Below are 27,264 nucleotides of genomic sequence, written 5' to 3'. Positions count from 1 at the left end.
CTCCTAAAGTCTAGGGCTGTTGCCTTGCTGCAGCCCTTTGCCACCTTACGCTGGATGGTGAATTCCAGCAAGCGATGATCACTGTCTCCCAGGTGGCCCATCACCCGCAGCCCCCTCACCAGGTCATCACCCGTGGCCAGCACCAGGTCCAACAAGGCGTCTCCCCTGGTGGGGCTGTGCACCTCCTGGGTTAGATGGAGGTCCTGCACTCTGGCTAAGAACCGACGTGAGCGATCAGACTTGGCTGACTGCTCTTCCCAGCAGATGTCTGGGAAGTTCAGGTCCCCCATGATGACCACATCCTTAGCCCTCACTGCCTCTGCGAGCTGACCTAAGAATTCCTGGTCGAGCTCTTCTCCCTGGTTGGGAGGTCTATAGTAGACTCCCACCGTTAAGTCTCTATCCCCTGGACTGCCTTTTACTCTAACCCAGAGCACCTCAGAGTGCCCCCCTCTACCCCCTTGCTAATTAACGAGGAAGTATATTCCTCCTTGATGTAGAGTGCTACTCCTCCACCTTTCCTTCCTATCCTGTCCCTCCTGTATAGCCTATAGCCCTTGACGCTCACCGCCCAGTCATGCGATGAGTCCCACCACGTTTCTGTGATCCCCACTATGTCAGGGCTGGTGACAGCTAGGAGGAGGGCAAGTTCCTCCTGCTTCTTCCCCATACTTCGAGCATTCGTGTAGAGGCATTTGAGGCCTCCAACGGTTGTGCCCACTGACCCCCTAGTCTCAGCAATGCCCCGTCCCCCATCACTTACCTGTTTCTCCCTTTTGACCATTGGTCTGGGCTCGCTGGCTGTTGCTGGGCCTGGTAGTTCATCGTCTCCTCCGCCCTCATCTTCCCCCTTCCCCGACGAACCTAGTTTAAAGCCCACCGAAGGAGGTTCACCAACCTGGAAGAGAACACACGCTTACCTTTAGGGGAAAGGTGGAGCCCATCCCATCCCAGCATGTCTCTCATCACGATGTGCCGGTCATGGCTGAGGAAGCCAAAGCCCGCCTCGAAGCACCATTCCTGTAGCCTCCAGTTGGTCTCCGCTATGCACATCTCGTGGTGTCTGCCTCGACCGCTCACTGGCAGGATGGAAGAGAAGACCGCCTGTGTGCCCATTTCCCTCAGCATGCCTCCCAGAGCATGGTAGTCCTCCATCAGGCGATCAGGGGCTCTCCTGGCCGCATCGTTAGTACCCACATGGACAAGGACCATGGGGTAATAATCGGTGGGCTGGATGATGGACTGGAGCATCCCCTTCACATCCTGAATCTTCGCTCCGGGCAGGCAGTAGACCTCACGTGCTGAGGGATCCTGGCGACAGATGGGGCCCTCCGTACCTCTCAGGATGGAGTCACCAATCACGATGACGCGACGCTTCCTCCTCTTAGGCCTCTTGACTCCCGCCACCTGCACAGGACATTGTGTGCGCAGAGTCTCCTCCCTGGAATCTTCCACTGCTCCCTCCTCCTCCAGGGCTGCCAGGGCCTCGTATCTGTTCTCCAGATGGACAGGAGGAACTGGTGCCGCAACATGGTTAATAGCCCTGGCACGGGAGACCGTCTGCCACTCAGCAGTGGAGGGCTCATCCCGGGCTGCCCTCTCCTCAGTCGTACCACCCTGCAGAGAAAGAAAATACCTATCAATTTCCTCCTCTGCCTCACGGATTCCCCTCAGCCTGCTAACCTCCTCCAGGAGCCCCCGCACCCGTTCCTCCAGGGTCCTAAGGCGGATACCTACAGGACAGGTGCAGGAGTCCCCAGTCCCTGCCCCCCCAGACCTTGCCGGGCAGTTCCCGCAGGCCAGGGGGTTGTAGGACGGCAGCCCCCCCGAGGGCTCCGTCTGGGTGGAGGCCTCGGACAAGTCCCGGGAAGGCTGCGCCCCCCGGGCAGGGGCCCTGGCATAAAATACTTTGCCTAAAATTGCTTTTAGTAATTTATCCTACATAATATATCATATATTAAAAAACTGTTAACATTCAGTCATGTTGATTACTGTGGCAGGAAGGAACAATGACATGCTATTGCCCATCATTCTCAATGACCTCAAAAACACCTTGTTGATGTGCTACTGCTTATCAAAAATCAATCACCCCATCACATTTTTCTATTTGATTTTCTTTTGTTAGAGCTAAAGTGAATACTGAAGGCACTGACATTTTGAAAAGTTGTAGGGACTGAGATGTTCTGCCATATCAAGTAAATATTTCAATCAATATTCTGCCTAGAAACACTTTTAACACTTCCACCCATGCACACACAATTGTCTAACAGTTCCTTAACACCCATTATGGAAATGCGTGTTGTACTGACTCTTTCTACTTTTGTTTGTAGGCAGATCATACTTGTCTTTATAATCAGAGACAGCTAGATGGATCCTAAAAGTTATGAGATTTTCCAGAATGTCCTTTGTTTTCCTAATCAACTAAGCAAGTCTCAATTCATTAAGTAACTTGAGTGCCTTTCTAAACCTTGAAAAGGAAAGGTCATATGATTACTGTGTATATTATTGTATTTTTTTCTCCCCCACAGTGCATTCAAAGCCTGCCATCCTAAGATCAAAAGTTTTTATTTTGCTGCTGAACATCTGGATGACATGAACAGGTAACAAAACCCAATGCAACTGTATAAAAAACCACTCTTGAGTATAATGCTTTACTCTGAAGGGCATGATAACATGTTATAGAGTTGTCTTCATTTTAATGTTAAGTCTGAGGTGCATATAGGGCATTTTATTTCTTTCAGATGAAATCATATTTTAAATATTTATTTGATGCCAAAATGGTCTCACAGATCTTATTGAAACTTTTAAAAACAAATTCACCTTTGAGATTAAATAGATCTTCACAACTGTCAACCAAATAGGAAGGTTCAAAGAAGTAAAACCAAGGTTTTCATCAATATTTCTTTGAAGCAATGCCAACAGTGATTATGTTTTCATACACCATGGCTAAAGAAAGCAGAACTCTTCAGGTTTTCTGTTCAGAAGATAAAGTAACTAATGTTATTGTAAAAATGCTACTTTGGGGCCTGATCCAGCATAGGTGGTGAGGGCCCACAGCTGAGAGCTTAGCATTTAACAATAGTCAAAAATCACTCTTTGCAGTGGGCCAACTCAAGGCTTAAGCTCTCTTAACTCTTCAAAATCCCATTTTGAAAAGCTGAATACTTTAACTGGGAGAGTGATACTGTCCTGATTACACAGGAAGAAAGGGTAGATGCAAGGGATATGATTTAGGCTTTATTCATTGTTGGAAACCACCGTATATGGAGGTTGAGAGGCTGGGAAAAGGGAGTTGGAATTTTTGTCCACTTCTGTGATCTTATTAAATGCTTTAATTTTCAGAAAGATTTAAGCAAGGTATACCTTAACTTGTTTGAATGGACAGTATGAAAACACTGGGATTTCTATGTCTATTTATGTGTTTACTACTGTATCTTTTTTATTTTCCCCAAACATCAAATGGAATCCATTTATTATGACAAATATAATGGAAGCCAAATATATAGTAAAAGAAACTGAATTAAAGTTTCCCATCTTAAGTTGAGAATCCTGCTCCCTTGGGCTTATGTGTGAAGACAACGTTGACAAGTAAGATGATGAATACCTTTCTAAATTAAATATAAAAGACAAGCAAAGACAATCCATGTAACCAGCTCATAAATACTTTAGTAATGTTGACACCTTTAATATATTTGCCATGTTCAGCTGTTTTTTGGCAACTCAGTTTCAGAAAATTTCCATTTCTCGCTGATGACTTTTGACCAGAAAGTAAATTAGTTTTATATTTACCATTATTTTTATTCAAATATAGGTATCTGGTAAAGTTTTCAAAAGCAGCTATGTCAGTTGTGAGCTTTTGAAAGCGTTTTGCAATCAGAGGGACTTTGAAACCTTATTCTTTGTAAAGTTTTTGCATTTGGTTGACAGTTATACAATTCTGCTAGATAGACTAGTCACTAAGAATGCAGTTCACTAAAAATTGAACAAAATGTCCTCTGCAATAATGAAATTCTATCCTGACCATTCTAAAAATACTGTGAGATTAAACACAAGTTAAATTTACACCGCTAAACCAGCATTGTGTGAAGAGGTGCCCTGTCTCTGAGGTTAAAAGTATATGCTATGCCAAATAGATCACAAAATTAAATAATGCATTAAAAAGTAAAAAAATAAATTAAAAAATGTTTAAATGGTCTTGGACTAATATTAGTAATTTAATTTACTTCTCTTTTTCAAACTTTCCATCATAATTGACTTCTTTACATTTTAGTTCATAAAAAAATATTACACTGAAATCTGCTCTCATCTTTTTACACATTTAAATACAAACTATCGTCACCAAGTTCCATAAAGTTGGTTAATAAAATACAGAGCTAGTATATGAAAGTAGTTGCCATTTAATAACAAGTTTCACATCCTGCACTAGCCCTGCTATGTGAAGATATTCTGAAACATTTTTATTAAAAGAAAAAAGATTCAGTCATTTCTGTTCATTCGTCTTGTCAAGTATCTGACATGTGCTTTTATTATACATTATGCAGTACTTTTCAGCACAGTTTGTACCATGTACTTCAGGCAGAGAAAAGTAAGTAGGAAATGCCTAAAAACATAGCTTTACTGAATACTAGGAACAGTTAAATTTCAACATCAATTATTTGATTAAGCATTTTTAGTGGTTAAAGATATGTACATGAACATGGTACATGAATAATATGTGCATTTATGCATACATACTCCTATGCCTACAAAATATGCATGTTAGAATGCATACAGGCAGTCCTCGACTTACGACTTTTCGAGTTATGACAAACGGCACTTACAACCTTTATAAATTTCCATGCTGTTTCAAGGTTCCAATGTGGGTTTTGAATTTATGACCCTCAACACAGCTGCTTCTAGCTCATAGATCCCTTGTGGTGGTGGGGAGAAGGGAGGGAAGGGCCATGGAAGGGCAGATCAATGTCCCCACAATGAGGGAGGGGCTGGGGCTGGGGCTGAGACAGGAGCTGGGGCAAGTGCTGCCCAGCTGGGTTGGTGGGGGGTGGGGCGCTCCCAGAATAGCGGTGCGCACCAGCGGGAACCACCTGACTCCCTCCCCACACCCCTTCTGCCCTGGCTGGGCAGCGCTTGCCCCAGCCCCTCCCTCACTGTGGGGGTGTTGATCTACCCCCCCACGCCCTTTCCCTCCCCCCTCCTTCTCCACAACAGACTTACCAGCTGGATGCAGCTGTGTCAAGTGTTGAACAGGAACCAGTCCCCCTTTTATAACATTGTTCCTGTGGGAAAATTGGTTCTGAGTTACAACGTTTCATCTTAAGACGCAGTATTCAGGAACCAACTCCGTCATAAGTCTGAGGGCTGCCTGTAGTCTTGTTAGTGTTTAAAGGATAGTATCAGTTGTTACAGCCAGCATAGCTTTGTTAGTCAGGGGTATGAGGAGCTTGATTCCTGACTGCTGTAGCTGTACCAGCAGATGCCCCAATGTAGGGGCTGTTATATTAGGAAAACTGCACTTTTATCAATATAACTTGCTTTGTTGAAGGGGAGAGGGAGGAAGAGAGGAAAGTAGAATATTGTACAAAGTAAAAGTACAGCTTTGCCAGTTTAGTTTCCTCACAGTAGATATTCCTTTACCAGGGGTCAGCGACTTTTTTGGGCAGAGTGCCAAAAACACCTGCAACCCCAGTTTGTAAGATGTTGGTATGCCAGGGACGGACGGGAGGAGCTGTAAGGGGCCCGATCCTTGTTATGGCACTGCACCCCTGGCCCCTTCTCTGCTGTCTGCCCCAAGGCATGCATGCCAAGCAAAATGCTTTCATGTACCACACTCTGGCACCTGTGCCAGGGGTTGCCTACCCCTGTCCTATACCATTAAAGAGCTCCTAGTACAGGCATGGCCTTACTTTTCTATTTAATGTCCTAATCCTGTTTGCCTATGATCGTCTTTTATGCTTCTTGGTGCATTTACTATGTATTTGCTAACCTGATCCTTTACTTAAAGACAAATGCTCTTCTTTCTTGGTTGATAAGATCAACATTTAGCTTACCTCTAACATTTTTCCCCTTTTGAAAACTATGTCTTTGTCAAAGCAGACAGTTATGGCTAGGTTAAAATACCATCTTCAGGGCTAAAAGCCACATCATGGGTAAATTTGGGGCAGGATAGTATTCTGAATGTCTGTGTTCATATCCCACTGTGCTGATGTTCTGCCGTGTGGAAGCTAGCTAAGTGTTTGATATTTACAAACATCTTCCTCCCACAGCTACTCCCTTCGGACCAAAACAAAGGGGAAAAGTATAATTTTAGAATTAGCCATATTAAAATCTTTCTTAAAGACTTCCAGACCTCCTTTAAATTTCCAGTAATAGCATCTCTGTATTATGGTGAGAGTACAAATGGTTACTATTGTCGCTTGGACCCTTCAGGGCATCAGCTTGTTTTCTGGCTCTGAACATTACATATTCTGTTGTGTAGAATAAGGTAAAATAATAATTCATTTTGATGTATGCAACTTTATATAAAAGTTATTAAATATATGACATTAATATACACAAAGTTTTGAGATCAGTCACAAAATTCCTTGCTTTAGATGTTTGCAAGGGATATGCAGCAACATCACTAGGTGTGAATGAGAGGGGCACCCACCCCAGGTGCCAAGTTAGAGGCGGTGCTGGAATCACCCCCATCTCAACCCTACAGAGCTCATGGTCCGTCAACATTACCACACCAGGACTTCTGAAACAGTTCCCAACTAGTGTTGTTTTAAGAGTCACAGAGCCAGGGCAGGCAAACACCACCCCTACCCCCCTTCTGAATTAACACTGATTATGAAAATCCAGCGTACAAGCCAGGGAAGGTAGACTGTATCACAGAATTTTCAGAATTTTTTCAAGCATATTTTTACTATATCTTTTCATATTTGTAACAGAACATTATACATCTGTGCCAATGAATACTAATTGTCTTTGTAACTTAATAACCCCTAACATCTCTCCATGATAATGGAGTATTTTATTCCTTTTATTTTCTTCAGAAAGGTTTTACAACTTCCCCTACAGTCTATTGCAACAGGTTTCATTCTGACCACTGCTTATACACAAAAGTGTTCTGATCCTTACTGAGAAATTTAACATAGCTAAAGGAGCTTTGCTTGTGGGACCACGTGTTTATGTGCAGTGTCTTTTTTATATTATCAAATAAGTTGCAGAAGTCAAAATTGTCCTTTTAGCACCCAAATTTACAAGCCACTCAGGAAGAAATGGTCCTTAAGTTTTTTTGCTTTATTAAAGCATGCAGGAGAGAATTGCATTTGTTCCGCTTGTATAGGAGTCTATAGTAGGTAGTATTCCAAATCATGGAACTGATAATTAGATGTTTTAAATCAGTAATTGTGGATCAATACGCTGTATTTCTTCAAGTTTGTCATGAGATTGCATTTCCAGTAAGCAACATTTTCTGGCAACAAAATTACCTGCTTTAAAAGTAGGTAATATCATTTAGTTATTGGAGACAACATTTGTGTCACAAACAAGGCTCTATCATTTTTGTCTAATATACCATGGGCAGAAATGGCTATGTCAGTGCAGGCAACTAAAGTAGGACTCTTTCCCGGGCCTTTGTGATGAATTTAATGTAAAGCCTGGATGGCACTCTTCTGGTGATTTAAGATGTGACTACTTCTACGTGGCAGGATTGGTTGATTTGTGTTTTTTGCCTTAAGACTCCAATTATTTTTTTTAAAAGTACAGCAGCTATTAACTACAGTACCTGAAAGTTTAGGTTCCTTCATTCTGTCTTCTTTTTCTTCTGTCTCTCCCATGGGAGCATTAGCTGTTAATATCAGATGTTTCATCCTTGCAGCAAGAGTAGTGTTGTTACTGCTCTTCTTAACATAGAGCAATTGATGGACCCTATCAATTATCAAACACCACACACCATGGTCTTTATTTCAGTGAGAGCTACTGAATATCATGATCTGATGGCTTGGTTACCACCCACTGAAATGCCTTGGAAACTTCATGTTTGAGAACACTTGCAAAGGATGCTATCTTCACTTGTGGGGAAAATAAAAGATTCTGCGTGCTTCCATACAGTATGCAAAGAAAGCCCATCCTTTGCAGTTTTGTGAATACATTCTTCCAATAAGAAAAATATTAATTTTTGTTGTCCTTCTCATTTTATTATATGCCAGCTTACTAAAACTGCCAGCTTACTAAAACTGCAATGAAACTGTAGTAAAACTACTAGCATAAAAAGCAAGGTCTGCTAAAACTCAGCAGTGGTATGGCTTGAGTAAATAATTCCAGATTTACCAATGGGAGGTTGTCATGTTGGTTTAAAACCTCATTGATGGAGGAGCTGATATAGAGTGAACAGTTGGAAAATGAATACACTGAAAGCCCCCTGGGGGTTAGAGGGCAGGTTGAAGCAATGTATAGCTACAGGCAGCTGAATGTCTGTTTTTAACATAGACAGCCTTGCTAAATGAAGAGAATAACTAGTTTATTTTTTTAATTCACTTCGCTTATGGAAATACATTTTTCAGGTCTAAGTAGAGGTTAGTGTCAAACATGAATTGTGTTTTGAAGCAACTACCTTTCCCTCCCTTTGCCTTCTCAACTCAAACACAAAAGCAGGTTCTGATGTAGTCCCAGCTCTTTGTACTCTGCACTGTAGGTAAGCTTTGAAAAACATAATTTCATAATTAAACACTCCCTGTCTGTTTAGAAGTAAACCTATTCTTTTGACTACTTGGTTCTGATCTTTTCCCCTGCTAAGATGCCAAATCAGGCCTTAAAGTATTGCTTAAAACAGCATTTGTTCTTGAGAATTCAGAACAGTGGGTGTATTGGTATGGTGGCACATGTGAGAGCAGTAAGTTTAATAGGTCTTTAATTATTTCAAAATCTTTTACTTTACAGACGTTTGCCATCATTTAAGCTTTTCTATTTGAAACAGAATCTTTGGTACGGAAACAATTTGTTCAGCAGCAAAATTATAGATCTTTGGAGTCACCATGAATAAAAGTATCACAGAAAACAGCTGTCTTATATGTAAAATAACAGTGTCCTGTATCTTCTTCAGATGGCTTATAACTTCATTTTAGTAGCAAAGTCCCCAAGTTAATAAGCTGAATTAGTATCATTCCTTTTTTTAATATAATTTCAGATGGCTAAACAGAATTAACATGCTTGCTGCTGGCTATGCAGAGAGAGAGAGGATCAAACAGGAACAAGGTACAGTGGGTTTTTTTTTATTATTTTGGTTGCTTCATTCAGTTCTCTATCTCAGCTGAACCATTCTTTTTTCCATATCTTATAGGTTCATTCCCACTGTCTAAAAAAAGTCACAAATGGGTCTCGCAGCTTTGGGGAGTTTTTTTGTTTTGGTTTGTTTTTTCCCCCTTCAATCACAAGGAGGTTCCTTTTCACTGGGAGGTTGATGTTTGATTTCTAGCGGATCAGAGAGGAGGAAGCAATTCTGTATGTATTAGTAACAAAAAAAATTCTTCCAAAGCCTGTTGACTTAATTTGCTTACCATAAAGACTTTAATGCTAGGCTTCAATTTTTTACACTTCTGCTGCTTCCATTAGACTGAGATGTGTGACTTTATCAACCCATTTGATATAGCACATTATTTTTAAGAGTGGCAGATTTATAGAATCAATACTGTCCTTATGCAATGCCTATCCACATAACATTAGCTTTCATAACTAATATTCATGGATAAAAAAATAAATGTAAAAAAATTGAGTCTATCAAATGGCATGATCTTTAGTGCTATAAATTAGAAATAATTGGAGAAAGTAGAAAAGAGAATGGGGTAGCATTTCGTCATGATACAAATATAGCTTTCTATTGAAAATCTTGTAAAATTGTTGCACAAGGCCACAGAAAAGCTATATTTGCCCACCTGGTCTTATGAATGCATACTGTCTTTTATATGGCAGCAGACCCAAGAAAATTAGAGTAGCCTTGATGATAAAAAATTTGTGGAGATGTGTTCTCCACCCATGGATCATTAAATTGGAACATCAGGGTTTATAATTCCTCTTACATTGCTGAGCCTTCATCTGTGAGACTGTTTTTGCCTTTGAGGCACATAAAGCCCAGAGCTGTGAATCATAGAAGAAATATGAAATGTAAAAATGTTTAGACATTTTAAATGAAAAGATATACTCTCTTACATAGCTCACTAGGATTTACAGCTTGTCAAGGCACTTTTCAAAGATCCTAGGGCATTAACGATTTCTGTTACAGCAGCCTAATGATGGCCTTGCCTTTCAGTTCCTGAAAGGCAAACAGTTCATGGGAAGCTGTGAGAAGAAAGCTTAAGATTCATAGATTCATAGACGCTAGGGCTGGAAGGGACCTCGGAAGATCATCGAGTCCAGCCCCCTTCCCTAGGGGCAGGAAGTCAGCTGGGATCATAGGATCCCAGCAAAATAAATTTCCAAATGTCGTTTGAAGGCATTCGAGGTAGGTGCTTGAACCACCTAAGGCGGCAGTCTATTCCAAACATTTGGGGCTTGGACAGTAAAGAAGTTCTTCCTTATGTTCAGCCTGAAAACGGTCATGGAGGAGTTTGTGACCATTCAATCTTGTCAGCCCCTGGGGTGCTTTGGTGAACAGACATTCCCCCAGATCCTGGTGAGCACCGTTGATAAACTTATAGGTGGCCATCAGATCACCCCTGAGGCTGAGCTTTTTCAGGCTGAAGAGTTCCATGGCTCTCAGCCTCTCATCATAAAGTCTGTATTCCCAACCTCTGATCATGCACGTGGCTCTCCTCTGCACTCTCTCAAGCTTCTCCACAGGCCAAGTACATCTGGCATCTATGGATGCAGGCCAGTGTTCTGCTCATTTTACTAGCCACAGCATCACATTGAAAGCTCATGTTCATCTTGTGGTCAATCATCTGGTGGACAGCTAGGCCCAGGGTCAGAGAGGACCTAGTCAGGGAACTTCTGGTGGAACTGGATGTGTTCAAATCAGCAGGTGCCAGAGGACTGGAAAAGGGCCAATGTGGTGCCTATTTTCAAAAAAGGGGAGGAAGGAGGACCCAGGAAATTATAGGCCTGTTAGTCTTACCTCGGTCCTGGGGAAGCTCTTTGAAAAAATTATGCAGGTGCACATCTGAGAGGAGCAAGCAGGGGAGTAATGCTTAGGAGCAACCAACATGGGTTCATTAGAGGCAGGTCCTGTCAGACCAACCCAGTCGCTTTCTATGACCAGGTCACAAGATCCTTGGACGCAGGTGTTGTGGTGGACGTAGTCTTTCTGGACTTTAGGAAGGCCTTCGACACTGGCTCTCACCCCATTCTCACTAAAAAATTTAGAGATTGTGGTCTCAATGCCTACATAGTCAGATGGGTCACCAGTTGGCTGGAGGGCACCCAGAGAGTGGTGGTGAACGGGTAATTTTCGATCTGGAGGGATGTGGGCAGTGGGGTCCCCCAGGGCTCGGTCCTCAGGCTGCACTGTTCAATATCTTCATCAGTGACTTGGACAAGGGGGTGAAAAGCACCTTGTTCAAATTCACAGATGACACCAAGATGTGGGGAGAAGTGGGCATGCTAGAAGGGAGGGAAAGCCTGCAATTGCATCTGGACAGGGTACGGGTGGGCAGATGAGAACAGGATGGGATTCAGTACTGACAAGTGCAAAGTGCTGCACCTGGGGAGGAAGAACCAGCAGCATACCTACAGGCTGGGGAACTCCCTTGTAGGCACAGAGGCAGAAAAGGATCTTGGAGTCATTATATACTCCAAGATGAACATAGGCCGCCAATGTGGGGATGCAGTCAGGAAGGCTAACCGCCCCTTGTCATGCATCCACAGATACATCACGAGCAGGTCCAAGGAGGTCAGGCTGCAGTTGGACTACTGCGTCCAGTTATGGGCGCCACATTTCAGGATGGATGTGGACAACATCGGGAGGGCCACTCACATGATCTGGGGGCAGCAGGGCAGGCCCTACGAGAAGAGGCTACAAGACCTGAACTTGTTCAGCCTCCACAAGAGAAGGCTGAGAGGGGATCTGGTGGCTGTCTATAAACTGGCCAAGGGAGACCAGCAGGCAGTGGGAGAGTCCCTGTTCCCCCGAGCACTACTGGGAGTAACAAGGAATAATGGCCATAAGTTGATGGAGAGTAGATTCAGGCTTAAATATCAGGAGGTGCTACTTCATAGTCAGGGCAGCTAGGATCTGGAACCAACTTCCAAGAGAAGGGGTGATTGCTCCTACCCTGGGGGTCTTTAAAAGGAGGCTAGATAGACACCTTGCCAGGGTCTTTTGACCCCAGCATTCTTTCCTGCCTATGGCAGGGAGTCGGGCTTGATGATCCACTCAGGTCCCTTCTGACCCTACCAACTATGAAACCCCCAGGTCCCTTTCATCTGTAGTGCTAACCAGCATAGCACTGCTGAGCCTACACGCGTGCTGCAGGTTTTTCCTCCCAAGGTGGAGAACCTTACATTTTTTGGTGTTAAACACCATCAGGTTTTCATCCGCCCAATTCCTGGCCCTGTCAAGGTCTGCCTGTACCACCCTTCTGTTCTCAGGTGTGGGTGCTTTAACCCAGAGTTTGGTGTCATCGGCGAACTTGGCCAGTCCGCTTTTGACACCAATGTCCACATCATTAATAAAGATGTTCAATAGAATAGGCCCTAGGACAGAGCCTTGTGGGACCCCACTGGTCACAGTGCACCATGACGATTGACTTCCATCAGCCACCACCCTCTGGGTCCTACCATGGAGTCAATTCCCCAGCCAGTGGATCGTGGTGAGGCTGAGACCACAGTTGGCCAGTTTTGCCAAGACGTGATCGTGGGATACCAGATCAAAGGCTTTTTTTAAAGTCAAGATATATGATATCAATCTCTTCTCCCTTGTCCAGGTGATAGGTCACCTGGTCGTAAAAATAAGATTGGTCAGGCAAGACCTACCCACAACAAACCCATGCTGGCTATACCTCAGGATGTTGCCGTCAGCCAGTCTGTTAAGGATGGCCTCTTTGATAATCTTTTCCAAGACCTTCCCCCAGACAGAGGTCAGGCTAATGGGCCTGTAGTTTGCCAGATAGACTTTCCTCCCCTTCTTGAAGATAGGCACTACATTGGCCTTCTTCCAGTCTTTGAGCATTTCACCAGAGCACCAGGAGTTCTCACAGACCCATGCCAGGGGCTGGGCTAAGATGCTCCACATTACATTAATACTGCTAAAATCTGACTTCTCCAGAGGCCTGCAGACAAATCTGATTTCCCTGTGGAACACCAAGTCTGATCACTTGCCAGAAAAGCAGAGACCCCGGTAAAGGGGAGGCTGCATAACACAGTGAATTAAACATAGATATGACAGGGGGAAAAAAGGTACTGTATGTTCTAATCTTGCTTTGTGTCCTGGGACAAGTCCTTTTAACCTTTCCACATTTGTTTTCCCATCCATTAAAAAGAATAATTAATGCTTAGCTTCTTTATTTAAGTTATGTAGGGTTTTCCTTCTCTTACATAAAGAAGTTGGAAGCCCTGCATTAGTACTTGTAGAAGCATTGCATTGCTTACCACCTGTTTTCTGCCTTTTGTGGTATAATTCAGTCTGCTGCTAGGGTGCATAAAAGGTCAGATACCATAATTCAAAACACCATCCCTCACCAAATCACAGCACAGTGCTCAGTGACTCAGATGCTGCCACCAGTCACAGAATCATAAAATCATAGAAAATGAGAGTTGCAAGAGACCTCAGGAGGTCATCTGGTCCAACCTGGTGCTCAAAGCAAGACCACCCGCAACTAGATCATCCCAGCCAAGGCTTTGTTGAGCCAGGACATAAAAATCACCAAGGATAGAGATTCTACCACCTCTCTAGGTAACCCATTCCATTGCTTTACCACCCTCCTAGTGAGAGAGTTTTTCCTAAACCTCCATTGATGTAACTTGAAACCATTGCTCCTTGTTCTGTTATCTGTCACCACTGAGACATGGTCCACCTCCATCCTCTCTGGAACTACACTTCAGGTAGTTGAAGGCTGCTATCAAATCCTCCCTCAGTCTTTCCTTTCTGCAGACTAAATAAGCCCAGTTCCCTCAGCCTGTCCCCATAAATGAAGTGCCCTGGCCTCATACCATTTTTGTTGTCTTTGACAGAACTCCCTCCAACTTGTCCACATCCTTTGGAGGCCCAAAACTGGACACAATACTCCAGATATAGCCTCACCAGTGCTGAATAGAGGGGAATAATCACTTCCCCTGATCTGCTGGCAGTCCTCCTACTAATGCAGTCCAGAATGCCGTTAGTCTTCTTCACAACGAGGGCACACTGTTGGGTCACATTTACCTTCCTCTCCACTATAACCCCAACATCCTTTTCTGCAGAGCTGCTGCTTAGCCAGTTGGTCCCCAGGATTGTTCTAAATGCAGGACTTTGCATTTCTCCTTATTGAACCACATGAGATTTCTTTTGGTCCAATACTCCAATTTTTTGAGGTCTCTCTGAATCCTAGCCTTACCATCCAAAATATCTATTACTCCCTGCAGCTTGGTGTCATCTGCAAACTTGCAGAGTGTGCACTCCATTCCATCTTCCAGTTCGCTGATAAAGATATTGAACAAAAACAGCCCCAAGACTGACCCCTGGGGCACTCCCCTTGATACCAGTTGCCAACTAGATATCCAGCAATTGACTATTACCTTCTGATCCCAATGATCCAGCCTTTGGTCAATTCATGCTGACTGTTCCTGATCACTTTTTTTTCTCCAATTGCTTAGAAGTAGATTCCTTGAGGATCTGATCCATGACTTTTCCAGGGGCTGAGGTGAGGCTGACCCATCTGTAATTCCCTGGGTTCTCCTCCTTCTCTGTCTTAAAAATGGTCACTATATTTGTCCTTTTCCAGTTGTCCAGGACCTCCCTTGATCACCATGAGTTTTCAAAAATAATGGTCAGTGGCTCTGCAATCACATCAGCCAACTCCCTCAGCCCCCTTGGATGTATTGCATCCAGCCCCATGTACTTCTACATCTCTAGCTTTTCTAAATAGTCCCTAACTTGCTCTTTCACCACTAAAAGCTGCTCACCTTCTCCCAAAAATCTGCTGCCCAGTGCAGTAGTCTGGGAGCTGACCTTGTCTGTGAAGATCAAGGTAAAAAATGGTATTGAGTACTTCAGCCTTTTCTTCATCATCTGTCACTAGTCTGCATTGCCCATTTAGTTAAGGACCTGACCTTTCTCCTGTTGCTAACATACTTGTAGAAACCCTTCTTGTTACCCCCCATGTCCCTTGCCAGTTGCAACTCCAATTGTGCTTTGGCGTTCCTGACTTTATCCCTGCATGCCTGAGTATAATATTCTTATACTCCTTCACCCAGTCAAGCCTTCAGATCTCCATCAGTAGATCCTCTTGCCCACACAAATCTGTGTGTAAATCCAGTTACTTTTAGGGTCTGGGCTCCCATCAAAACAGCTGGGTTCCCTTGTTTATCCAGCTTGGGGAATTCTCCCAGGTTTGTTCTCCTGGTGGAGAAACTTACCCAAAGGCCCTGAAGAGTGGAGACCTTGCAGCGCTGGCACTGTGCAGACAGGGAGAAGGGAACAACACTATCTCCCTGTGGAGGAAGTGGGGGATGCTGGAGGACTGTGTTCTTTTGAGAGAAGCCACAGCATGTACAGACATTTGCTGTACCAGCAGAACTCTGCCAGGAATGATTTAACCCTGGTTATTCCCAGGTTATTTTTCTCCTGGAGCAGCCATGTTTACTCTGGGAGAAAAAGCCCGAACATCTGTACACTTACGGTTTTTCCTGGGAGAGCAGCAAGTCATCCAGAAGAAACTGAATGTCTGTATGAGGCCTGTGTCATTGCTTAAAGAAATCTGCTCAAACCACTATGCCTGAGTTCTTCTAGGAAACGTTCAGTAGACCATTCCAAGTCCAGGGCCACATTTTAATCAACATATCTTTTGAAACAGTGTTGTCAGGGGTATACAGACCACACCTCCCTCCCAGCACAAATAACTGGCCTTATGCTTCCCCTGCAACAAGAACAAAGTCCCCCATACCCTCTTAATGAACAGTGAAAAAAAAAAAGGGACTGTGCCTAAGAGTCATTTCACTAACATTCCTTAAGTCTGGCCCTGGGACCTGTGAAGTGATCAGAAGAGGAGGTCAGTTATATTTAAGAAGGAAAAGAGAAAAGTTGTAAGATTGTTTCAAAAGCCTACCCCAAAATGAGAAAATCATCTGCTGTAGGAGAGGCAGTAGCATAGTGTCCCTACAGTTTGACAGACATTAACAGTTGTAAGCTAATGGACAATGTTACCAGCTAAGGTATGGAAATAAAGTTCCAATCCTCAGGCCTCCTATGGATTGTTCATTACCAACCAAACAGTCTCACACTAAAACAGAAAAAAAATGACTGAGAAAATACTGAGCAATGTTGTCCATAGGCTTTTCCTGCACCATCTATCTAGAAAGGGGGATCACTCAGAGTATTTCACTTTGAGCCAGCTTCCCCTTCCTAGTCACTTTGAGCAATCATGGAAGTGGCTTCAGCCTGTTAGGGTTTATAGTACTATTGAAATTTTACATGAGAACTCATCTTATGTCAGCTTAAAATGGCTTCCAAGATATCTGAGTTCAGATGCCACTTACAACAGGAAATCACTATTGTCCTTTCTCTTGAATGCTGTTTGGTACCTCCCTACCATTGCCTATGGCTGAGTTTGTGTGGACGCAGGCAAAGCTGAACCCTTTCTGTTTGTATATTTGTGTCTAGCAGTGAAAGCAGATGTGAATAGTGGGAAGCTTAATTTCAGGTTCCTTACTTACTGGAGTATAGAGGTTCTAAGTCCCCCTATGGAGCCATCTTTGGATGGCAACAAAAGGGTTACTTTGTTGATGAATAATGTATATCTCTAATTATTGAATGCATTAGGTTAATAAAATAATATCTTGCTTAAATTATATGAAACTCTGAGGCAGGAATTTATTATATTTAGTGGTTATTCCAGGTGTGAACTACGTTTGGAGTTTTTTTTTTTCCAAACAATCTTTTTACTTCTGTTAAGTAAGTCTCATGCAACAGCAACATATAATACCATAGAAACAGTTCAGAGGTGGTTGTCAAACCTATTTCAAATAAGCACTGAATGCTTCTGGATCTGCTGTGCAAGAATATATCTCAAGTACTTCAGGGATGCACGAATCACTACACTGTGGGTGTAAGACTAGTGGAAACATGACTTTCTGCAAGTGAAATCTTTGCAGCAAAGTTTTATATGACTATCATTTTCCTTGTTAAATATAGTGAATGTTAATAATTTGACAAGACACTTCTGTAGAGAAATAAATTGCTTTCTTTCCAATAGTATAAAAATGAGGGGAGAGATGCGTTTTTCATATAAATAGAAAGTATTTACTAAAATACAATAACAGCTTATATTTAATTAACATAATTCATTCAGAGGGCTTCTGAAATTTGCTCTATTCTTTGATCACCATTTAAATGTTTTCACCTATGCAGAAAAATAGGACAGCAGTTTAACAACATTTAATATTATCGATTTGCTTAAATCCAAGATAAGTCTCCTCTCCCCAATTTAACATGGGGGGGGAAAGCCCCTCATCTTGGATTCAAGTACAGGTTGGGCAGGCAGCTGCTGCAGCTCCAATTCTGGCCCCAACCTGAGTTGGAGTTGGAGCTGTAGCCAATGCCCACCACTGTCTCTGCCCCCACCTCCCCCATTGCCTGCTCCCCCTAGCCTCTGTTCCCTCATCCATACCCCTGTTGCCACTTACCCTCTGGCTCCACAGAGCACATGGTTGCTCCAGCCCCAATCCAGCCACACAACAGCAGGGATCAAAGATGGCATTGCTGCAACTGCTGCTGCAAAGCTGGGCTAGAACTAGAGCAACCACGTGCTCCATGCACCAGACTGGAGCAGGGCTAAAGCTGGAGCCAACGGGTAAGCAACACAAAATGGCCAGGCAAAGGGACAGAGGCTGCAGCAGGGACCAGGTAGGAGGGGGAACAAGTGGTAGGTGGGGCAGATGCCAGGGGTTACAGGCCCATGGTGGAGGAAAGGGAGGCAAGTGCTGGGGCTTGCAAGCACATGGGGGCAAGTGGTAGTGGGGAAATAAGCATCAAGGGGTAAGGTACAAAAGGGGCAAAGGGTAGGGGTCAGACCATTTGACTCCCCTGCCAGCTGTGCCCTACCACTGCTTGCCCTCCTGCACCAGTAAGTGGAGATGCATTTAAGGCTACCCTTCTATAATTAGATTCTACATGTGAAAAATTATAACACATTTATACATTTTCCATGTATAGAATCTAATTATTGGGGGGGTCATCTTAAATTCAGAGTTGTCTTGGATTCAAATAAATACAGCAAGTTAACTGAATGTAGTCAGTTACTTACAATGGAATTGTGGCAGGACTTTGGTGCCAGAAATCCCACTCTTGATAAAGTGTCATGACATTTTTTAAAGGGAGATTATTTTCTTTTTTTTCCTCAAAGTCTGCAAAGGCTGAAACTGGAGCCACTCAGACAAATCTCATTGCACAAAAAAGTATCAAGTTTTATTTACTTACTCAGTTTTAAGCACTTTTAAACATTTTTTTTTTCACAAGCATTGAGCCACAACTTAATTTTAGTTTCAGAATAAATATTTGTATTGTAAGCCAGCAACAATCATATGCAGCAGTGGAATTGCTGACAAATGTTTCACCATCAGCAGCTTCCTCAGCCTTTTCTGTCACAAACATACAAATACTTGTATGCAAACATTTTCAATCTTTTTTTTTTTTTTGAGAAACTTGAGAGAAAATAGAGAGCTTGTAACTTTTAATTACTTTTTTCAGAGTATAGGTCTCTGTTTATATGAAAGAAATTTCTTGTGGATTTCTGTGTACTAATTCAAATGTATGGTTCATGAAAACTGTATTCCTGTTCAAGTATTTTAAGTAGACATTTCTCAGCTACGTGAGGGAAACCTCTTGGCCTCCGGGTGCTTTCAAGTGTCCTGGCACTTTAAAAAAAACCAAAAAGCCCCACACTCACCAACTGCAACAGCAGCAATCAGGGCCTCTGAGGCCTCATGGCAGAGCCCCTCTACACAGTGCGGGACAGTGGGGATTGACTGCCCCCACTTGGCACCTGCACAGCAGCTGTTACATCATGAGGGTGCAGCATGGCTTGGCAGGGTGCCATGCATTGTCTGGGAGCTGGGATGGCTCCAGCAGTCAGACAGAGCCTGGCACCACTCAGCCCCAGTGGCCCCAGCATCATGCTAAGCCGTCCTGCACCCACACTGTGGGGCAGCTGCTGTGCAGGTGCCAGGAGTGGGGTAGGGAGGCAATCCTTACTGCCCCCCACTGCCCTGTGCTGCACAGGGGGGCTCTGCTAGAAGCCCTCAGAGGCCCTGATTACTGCTGTTGCAGCTGGTGAGTGCGGGGCTTCCCCCCCCACCTTTTATGTGCCAGGATGCTGGGACCGGGCAAGGGATGGGGCAGGGAAGCCATGGGGGCTACTCATGCAGCTCCCCCTGCCGGGGGAGAAGCAGGCACAGCCAGAGGAGCCGTGGGAGAACCTGCAGTCACCCAGCTGGGCCTGCCTCTCCCTGACCAATCCAAATTTCTGAATCAGCGTCGAAACGCCGAAGCAGATTCAGCCGAATTAAAACAGAACAGTGATCTGAAACACAGAAATGAATCACAGTCCTCTGAAACGGCTGATTCCAAAACTGAAACAAAACATAGCTGTTTCGTACAGCCCTATTTATTCTTAAAAACAAATAAAAACAAAAAAAAAACCCTAACCCCGATGTTATTAGCATTTAAAACCATATCATAACTTGGGGAAGCATGCTTTACAGTTAGCTTTTATTTCCTTTTTAAAAGTATGTATCTTCTGTTGCACCTTTTACATCCCTGAACATGATACTGGCTACAATGTATTTTTAATTGGACAATACAGTAACCAAATTCATACAAGTGGAAGCTGTATAATATGGGTAATTAAAGTTAACATTTCAATCTTTTGTTGATTTAAATAGCTTATCTGTTAAAGCAGAAATCATTCATTATCTCTTCACGTATCCAAGAAGCAAAGTAGCATGTGCTGCCTGCATTTGGACCTTTGTTTTGTCAAGTTCTAAAAAACAGAACAAACTATTCTATAATACAATGATTTCCTTAAATACCAGGATTTGATACAGAGAGAAATTGAGTGGTAATATTAATAGTAATATAAGTTGTTTGTGTTTGTGTAAAGGTTGTTTACTTTGAACTGATTTGGCAGTCAGCAGGTGTACAAAACAATTGCATTGCCATTGATCTTGTGTTACATAGAGGTGAAATTAAGGTAAGCAGTGCCCAGCTGTGACAAAGTTAAGTTTTGTTCCACATATGTTGGGGTGGAGAAGGTTTAAGTTATAAGTGTGCAAAGCAAAAATTTAACAAAGCAACTGGGCTCCCAGGCCAGCGGGACGCATTGGGGTAGCAATAACTTATGGCTAATTCCATGCCGCTGTATGGCTGTAGCAGCAGGTGATATTTTTCTGTCCCTCCCCAGAAGTTGATGCCTAGGCTGCCCAGGTTGCTACACCCTAGTTGCATGATGCCCTAATTATGGCTCAAAAGCACTAACTCAATCCTATACCCTCCTATAACTTCCTTTTTTATTCTCTTTCCATTTCTTAAATATCAAATTGATACAAATTAGACTTCATTATATGAAAAGCTTAAAACTGATGTCACCAATAAGCACCACCACTGAATTTGATTCAAGGACTTACACATTCATTGCACCTATTGGATTTGCCTCATTATTTATTGATCACTTCACTGATTTTCCGAAAACATCAGTAAGACATTTTTCATTGCATAAACCAATGCTTATCTTATCCTCTGCAATTCATCCATGGACACTGATGTGATAGGTTTCTTATGAACAGATTAATAAAACAAATTGCATACAAGTGGTTATTACTGAAAATTACATTTTAAAGACTTGTTAAGTGGTAGGGTGTACTTGGAGAAGAGAGGAAATTCATGGAAGTACGAATGGTTTCAGATGTGTTATAGATGTTTTTGATTAATTTGATATTTTTAATGTTAATTAAGTTTCTTAGTGATATTTTAGTGCAGATTATATTTTCACTTTTTTCTGCTTGAAATATAGTTTCAGAACATCGCAAATTCTACTAATGATGACAGATTTATCTAAAAAAAGAAAAAGAAATGCATTTTTTCTTCTATTTATACATACATAAACTGGCTATCATTTATAAAGTCAGCTTTTTGCTAAGACTTAACTCGCAGTGGTATCTGAGATTTGTCTTTTCATTGGAGGATTGGACCAAAATAAATTTCATGACGCTCAATAAGGAGAAGTCCAAAGTCCTGCATTTAGGAAGGAACAATCCCATGCACCGGTACAGGCTGAGGACCAACTAGCTAAGCAGCAGAAAAGGACCTGGAGATTACAATGGAAAAATAAGCTATATATAAAACAACTGCATGCCTTTGTTGCCAAGTAGGCTCACAGCATCCTGGGTGTTGTCAATAGGTCCTAGGAGTGTTGCCAGTAGATCGAGGGAAATGATTATTACCCTCTATTTGGCACTGGTGAGGCCACATCTGGAGTACCATGTCCAGTTTTGGGTCTCCCACTACAGAAAGGAGGTAGACAAATTGCAGAGAGTCAGCTGGAGGGCAAATGAAAATGGTTGGGAGGCTGGGGCACATGACTTATGAGAAGAGGCTGAGGGAACTGGGCTTATTTAGTCTAGAGAAAAGATGATTGAAGGGGGATTTAATTGCAGCCTTCAACTACCTGCAAGGTGGTTCTAAAGTGGATGAAGCTAGACTGTTCCTAGTGGTGGCAGATAACACAACAAGGAGTAATGGTCTCAAGTTGCAGCAAAGGAAGTTTAGTTTAGATATTAGGAAAAAATTTCTCATGAAGAGGATAGTAAAGCACTGGACCAGGCTACCCAGAGAGGCTGTCAAATTTTCATCCTTGGAAGTTTTTAAGACTCAGCTACACAAAGCCTTGGCTGAGAAGGTCTAGTTGGGGATGGTCCTGCTTTGAGCAGGAGATTGCATTAGGTGACCTCCTGACATCCCTTCGAACCTTAATTTTCTGTGATTCTATGACTGTTTAGCTTGAACTTTTCATTAACTTGGTATTTTATGTACATATGCATAAAAAACTTGCTTACAACTTTTTAGATTACTGGAGTGAGAGCGACAAGGAAGAAGCAGACACTCCATCAACACCCAAACAAGACAGTCCACCGCCTCCATATGACACATACCCACGACCTCCTTCTGTAAGTCCTCTGCAGTTACTTAATTGAAAATGTTTGGTGAAAAGTATTATTTTTACCTGCTTGAAATCTTTTTAAAACTTAATACATTCAAACTGCTGTAAAGAACAGTTGTCACTATATCGATTTCTGATTAAAATGTTGGCATTCAGTCAGCCCCTGTAAGATGAATAAAACTCCCCTTTAATCTTTTTCTGATCAAAATAAGGCTCTCTAATGATTATGTACATTTCTAAATTTAGTGTTGTTCATTTGAAGCCTGTATTTCTTGTTGTTGGGAAACAATCCTGTCCAGAAATTAATCGAAATATTAGTTTATATCCAGAGCATGAAACTGTAGGTAGTATTAGTTTTTTGGATTACTGGAGTGAGAGTGATAAGGAAGAAGTTGTTAGTTGTTAATAAGGAAAGAATCTTGTCCAGAGGCAGGAAGTGAAACTGTGATTTAATAATTACATCTTGTATAGCTACAGAGAGAGAAAGGAAACTATTTGCCTCCATAGAGTAAAAAATCAGAGAGAGTAAACTATCATTCCATGGACATGAACAAGGACTGAAGGCGCACACACAAAAATGAAAAGTGCCGCTGGGAAACAAACTGAGATAGCATAAAAGGCAACAAGAAAAGCATTTATGAAAGTAAGGCTGAGTGAAAAACTAAGGTGAGATAAGGATGTTTTCCTTCATTTCTTGCTCAAAAGCAAACATACACATGTATAACATCACTTAACCTTCTGGTAGTTTTCAACCCACAGCTTTACTGAAATTGTTCCTTAAACAATACAACTCAGTAGCATCAGAACTTACCCAAGGGGACAATCTTTGCACATGAATATTTTCAGATACAAATACAACTAACACTCCTACTTTCAGCAGTAGGCACATAACCCAGATTTAGGAGGATCTATAATCTTGCTCACCAGAAAAAGTTGGTTAAGTTATAAAAAATGTTCATGACTACTCTGTGCAAAACAGAGCCTACTCAATGAGTAGCTGTCTACCTGCAGCCCAAACTTACACTTCCAGATCAAAGATTCTTCATGGCACAAAATAAGTGTCAGCGTCAAAATGCATATGTAGATTCCAGAAAACTTTCAGTCTTCCGCTAACATACAAACAACAGAAACAGTTATTTTGTCACCTACAAAATTTATAAATTAAAACACTTACAGATATTTTTCAGTTTCTTCTCACATCCAGTTTTAATATAGGGCCAGACTGCAAACCTCTTACTCATAGCATGCATGATGAAGGCACGTACACAGAAAATAAAATTGCCACTGGGAAACAAACTGAGGTAGCACAGAAAGCAACAAGGAAAACATCAGAACTCAGGCTGAGTAAAAAAAAATACAATGAGATAATGAAGCTTTCCTTCTTTTCTAACTTTAAAATAAACATGCACACACATTGCATCACTTAACATCCTGGTTTGTTTTTTTTTATGTCTGCGCTCTAAGAAATTGTTAACCAGTTCATCTTGGAAAGTTGCATAAAATAAAACATAAAATAGGCCAAGTTTTGAAGTATCTAGCTTTAGAAGCTTTTGAATTATCTGAGTGCAAACAATGTATATAAATGTAAATGGGAAAATGTATTTTCCCTGGAGTGAACTGATAAACCATTTTTGAATTTACCAAAACCATTCATCTTTGGGCTAGATCCAGGTATGACAACATCATCCTAAAACATGTGCAGATTATAGTGAAAAGTCACCTTGAAGGTAGGCAGTACTCACTCCTTAGTGTAGAACCAGATTCAGCCATTTTTGTACCTATTTAGTAGTGTAGTGAATAGTCTCACGAGAGTCCGTGGATCTGTTTGGCAGAGTAGGGATTATTCAACAAGAATGAGGGGATCAGTCTGAACCATAGTATTTATGTCAGTATATAGATGCACTCTGTACATCTGAAAATACAAACACACAAGACAAAATGGTTTAGATTTGTAACTTGTTCCCTCGTGACTGAAGTAGATACTGTCATTAATTGGTGCATCTACACATCACCATATTGTGATGTTGCTATAGCTCTGTCCTTTAGTACTTCCTTTTGGAAGTACTAAAGCATGGCACCGTAACCGCCCGTACTGTGCCGTGAATGTGGTGCACGATCAGATTTTGCCTCTACTTTGCCGTAGTGGCACACTAAAATGGGGGAGCACGCCACTATGACAAAAGTAGCTGCTGGTCATGTGTAGACTCGTGTGATCACTCTGCCACTGTAGTGTGTCGTAAGGTGACATGTAGATGTGCCCGTAATAAAATAGTTTTGTGGCAGTTATTAATAGATCTGAATATACTGCCTATCTAAGGAATACCCTGCTGTTCACTTTATAGATGAGTTGTGCAAGCCCTTACGTGGAGCCAAAGCACAGCCGGCTTTCATCCACGGAAACATCCCAGTCGCAGTCTTCTCATGAAGAGTTCCGTCAGGAAGCAGTTGGGAGCACCACTGAATCACCTGTCCGCAAAACAGCCAGCCAGAGACGCTCCTGGCAGGATTTAATAGAGACACCACTGACAAGCTCAGGACTGCACTACCTTCAGACTCTGCCCCTTGAGGATTCAGTGTTCTCTGACTCAGTCGTAATCTCACCAGAACACAGGCGGCAATCAACTCTTCCGACTCAAAAGTGCCACCTGCAGGATCACTACGGTCCATTTCCTTTAGTAGAGGGTGAGAAAATGCAAGTGCTAAATGGAAATGGGGGAAAACCCCGGAGTTTTACTCTGCCTCGGGATAGTGGGTTCAACCACTGCTGTCAGAGCCTTTCAGTTAGTGCCTCTGATCACCAGGAAGAAGTGCAACAGAAAGAGGTAGATGAGGAGGAGGAGGAGGAAGAAGGGAAAGCAGCAGAAGAAAGCCAAGAAGATAAAAGTAAGTATTGCTTATTCTCTGTAGCATTTTGGCACTCCTATATAATTAACTTATACATTGAAAATTTCTTTCTTAAGTTTTTATATATATAATATATATAGAGAGAGAGTCTTCCCTTAAATTTTAACAAGTCCCACTTGCTGCAGATGCAGTGGAAATGACCTGATCTTCTCTCTGTTCAGTGTCTTAAAATCTTTCAGGATGATGACCGAGGTATCCTATGGCACATTTACACCACCTGAATTTATTACATTACTCAGTGTAACATGGCTGCCTTTGTGTGGGCATGAGCTCTCTTTTCTGGGAGAGATTACTGGCATACACCCTGCTGCACTAAAATAGCAATGTTACATCTGTTTTGGGGTGCAGTGTGTCCACTGAATGGAGTTGGTAGGTCTCACTGCCCTGCTCCCTGGGGGCAGCCTTTTAGTGGTATAAGCATCCCCCTTTGACCTAACCTACCCCTGCTTAGAGTACAGAATTACCTTTGTTTTCTTCCAGTATTTTTTAGTTTAAGATGCTAATGGATTATGTTTTTCTATTTCCTTTCCATTACCACTCAGTATGCCTCCCACTAGCACATTCACAGCTTTCAGACGAGCGGCTAAGATCCAGCTTCCCTTCCAGTCAATAACACAATTCCCCCTGAATTCAGGAGTCTGAGAACCTGCCCTGTGCAGGGCTCAGGCTGAAAAAATCCTGATAAGACAACCAAACATCTGAAACTAGTTAAAAAAAAAAACAAAAAAAACAAGGAATGTTTCCAGCAGTCTCTAATGTGAACTTTCAAAAGGAAGATTTAAAAAAAATATATCAACAAAGAATTTCTCAAAAGGTATTTATTTACATGAACAACAGGGACAAAATTCAGTCTGATATTGAGCAACCATTTCTAGCATGGCACATTTGTGGATAGTACTGTTACATGTCAAAATATCCAAATAAGCCTCTAAAACAGGGATTTAAGAAGCCCCCTGTCCTCTCACACATTTATAAATTTACCCATCTGTTTTGTTGGACTATCCATCATCCTTGTTATATAGTGTCCATATGTTGGCTGTAGAAGTTCAGTTCACAACCGGTTTCCAGGGGCAGCAAATAAAGCCTGCCTCAGTTACAGGATTGTGCTACAAACAAGTCATCTGTAGAGGCCAAGGGGGCAGATAATCTACAAATCTTTCATTGTAACTTCAACTGCTATTAATATGGGTCCCTTAAACCTGGCAGGGACCCCCTCTGCAGAACTGAAGTGAAAGAGGAATGTGAAAATTGTAGATACAAAGATATAAAAAAATGTAAAGGAAGTTGAAGATGACAGAAAACAATTAAACTGTCAACCTAACAGCACTATGGAGCATTGGAATTAGTGTAGACTTAATTCCTTTAGTCTCCATAACAGATTCAGTTTTCCTCTGTATTTATGTTTTAATTGATAAATACTAGACATTTTGTAATATGCTTCTGGCCTTCAGGGAAAAAATGGTTTGTTCTGCAGACCTTAATTAAATCTCTGGTATGTGTTTTTTTTCCTAAAAAACCCCAAGATGTCATTTCATCTTATCCCCAGTACCTTTCAAAAACATACAGTAATGAGGGAACATTTAGATTACTAAAAGTGTGTGAATTTAAGGTGTCTGAAACAGTTTACTACGTGTTAAAATTTCACGTACCCAAAGGATGGAATGTGTTACCCTATTTTTACCCTAGTGGATACTCCTTCAAATGAGCTTGTAAATTGTAGCAATAAAAATGGACAAAATCCTCCCACTTCATGATAGCAAAAGAAAGTGGGCATAGCAATGTTTATCCTGCTAATCTATTTTACTCCTTGTATTTTTTGTGTTATGATATTTTAGACCACATATCAATAATTTATGGGAAAGTACATGGATTAATGGGGAGAACCTGATTTCTTCTTGTTTCTACCATCTTCTCCAAAAATGACATTCTATTTCTTTTTTTGAAGAGGTCTCCCTAATGAATGTGCCTAACTGCTTAAGGGAGGCAGTTTTCTTAATTTAAGCAAAAAATAACTAGCAGGGAGATTATTTCTGAGAAA

The 27,264-nt window shown here is 42.1% G+C and overlaps 1 protein-coding gene across 10 annotated transcripts in view; it reads left to right on the top strand.

The window, feature by feature from the left end:
• Window positions 1-27,264, top strand: part of CNKSR2 (connector enhancer of kinase suppressor of Ras 2) — a 361,202-nt gene that overhangs the window by 270,840 nt on the left and 63,098 nt on the right. For 8 of the 10 annotated variants that reach the window (XM_090062378.1, XM_090062369.1, XM_090062423.1 and 5 more), the window contains 4 exons: window positions 2,529-2,600; window positions 9,170-9,237; window positions 22,229-22,329; window positions 24,665-25,205. In XM_090062378.1, coding sequence (XP_089918504.1) covers window positions 2,529-2,600; window positions 9,170-9,237; window positions 22,229-22,329; window positions 24,665-25,205 — 782 coding nt within the window. The remainder of the gene's footprint in view (window positions 1-2,528; window positions 2,601-9,169; window positions 9,238-22,228; window positions 22,330-24,664; window positions 25,206-27,264) is intronic. The other 2 variants (XR_016444124.1, XR_016444125.1) reach the window with 1 other exon arrangement.

Source organism: Crocodylus siamensis, chromosome 1 (assembly GCF_052110815.1).
Source record: "Crocodylus siamensis isolate JL-2025a chromosome 1, ASM5211081v1, whole genome shotgun sequence".
NCBI classification, from domain to species: Eukaryota; Metazoa; Chordata; order Crocodylia; family Crocodylidae; genus Crocodylus; species Crocodylus siamensis.
Note: the sequence above shows the minus strand (reverse complement) of the source record. Positions and strands in the feature narration are given on the sequence as shown.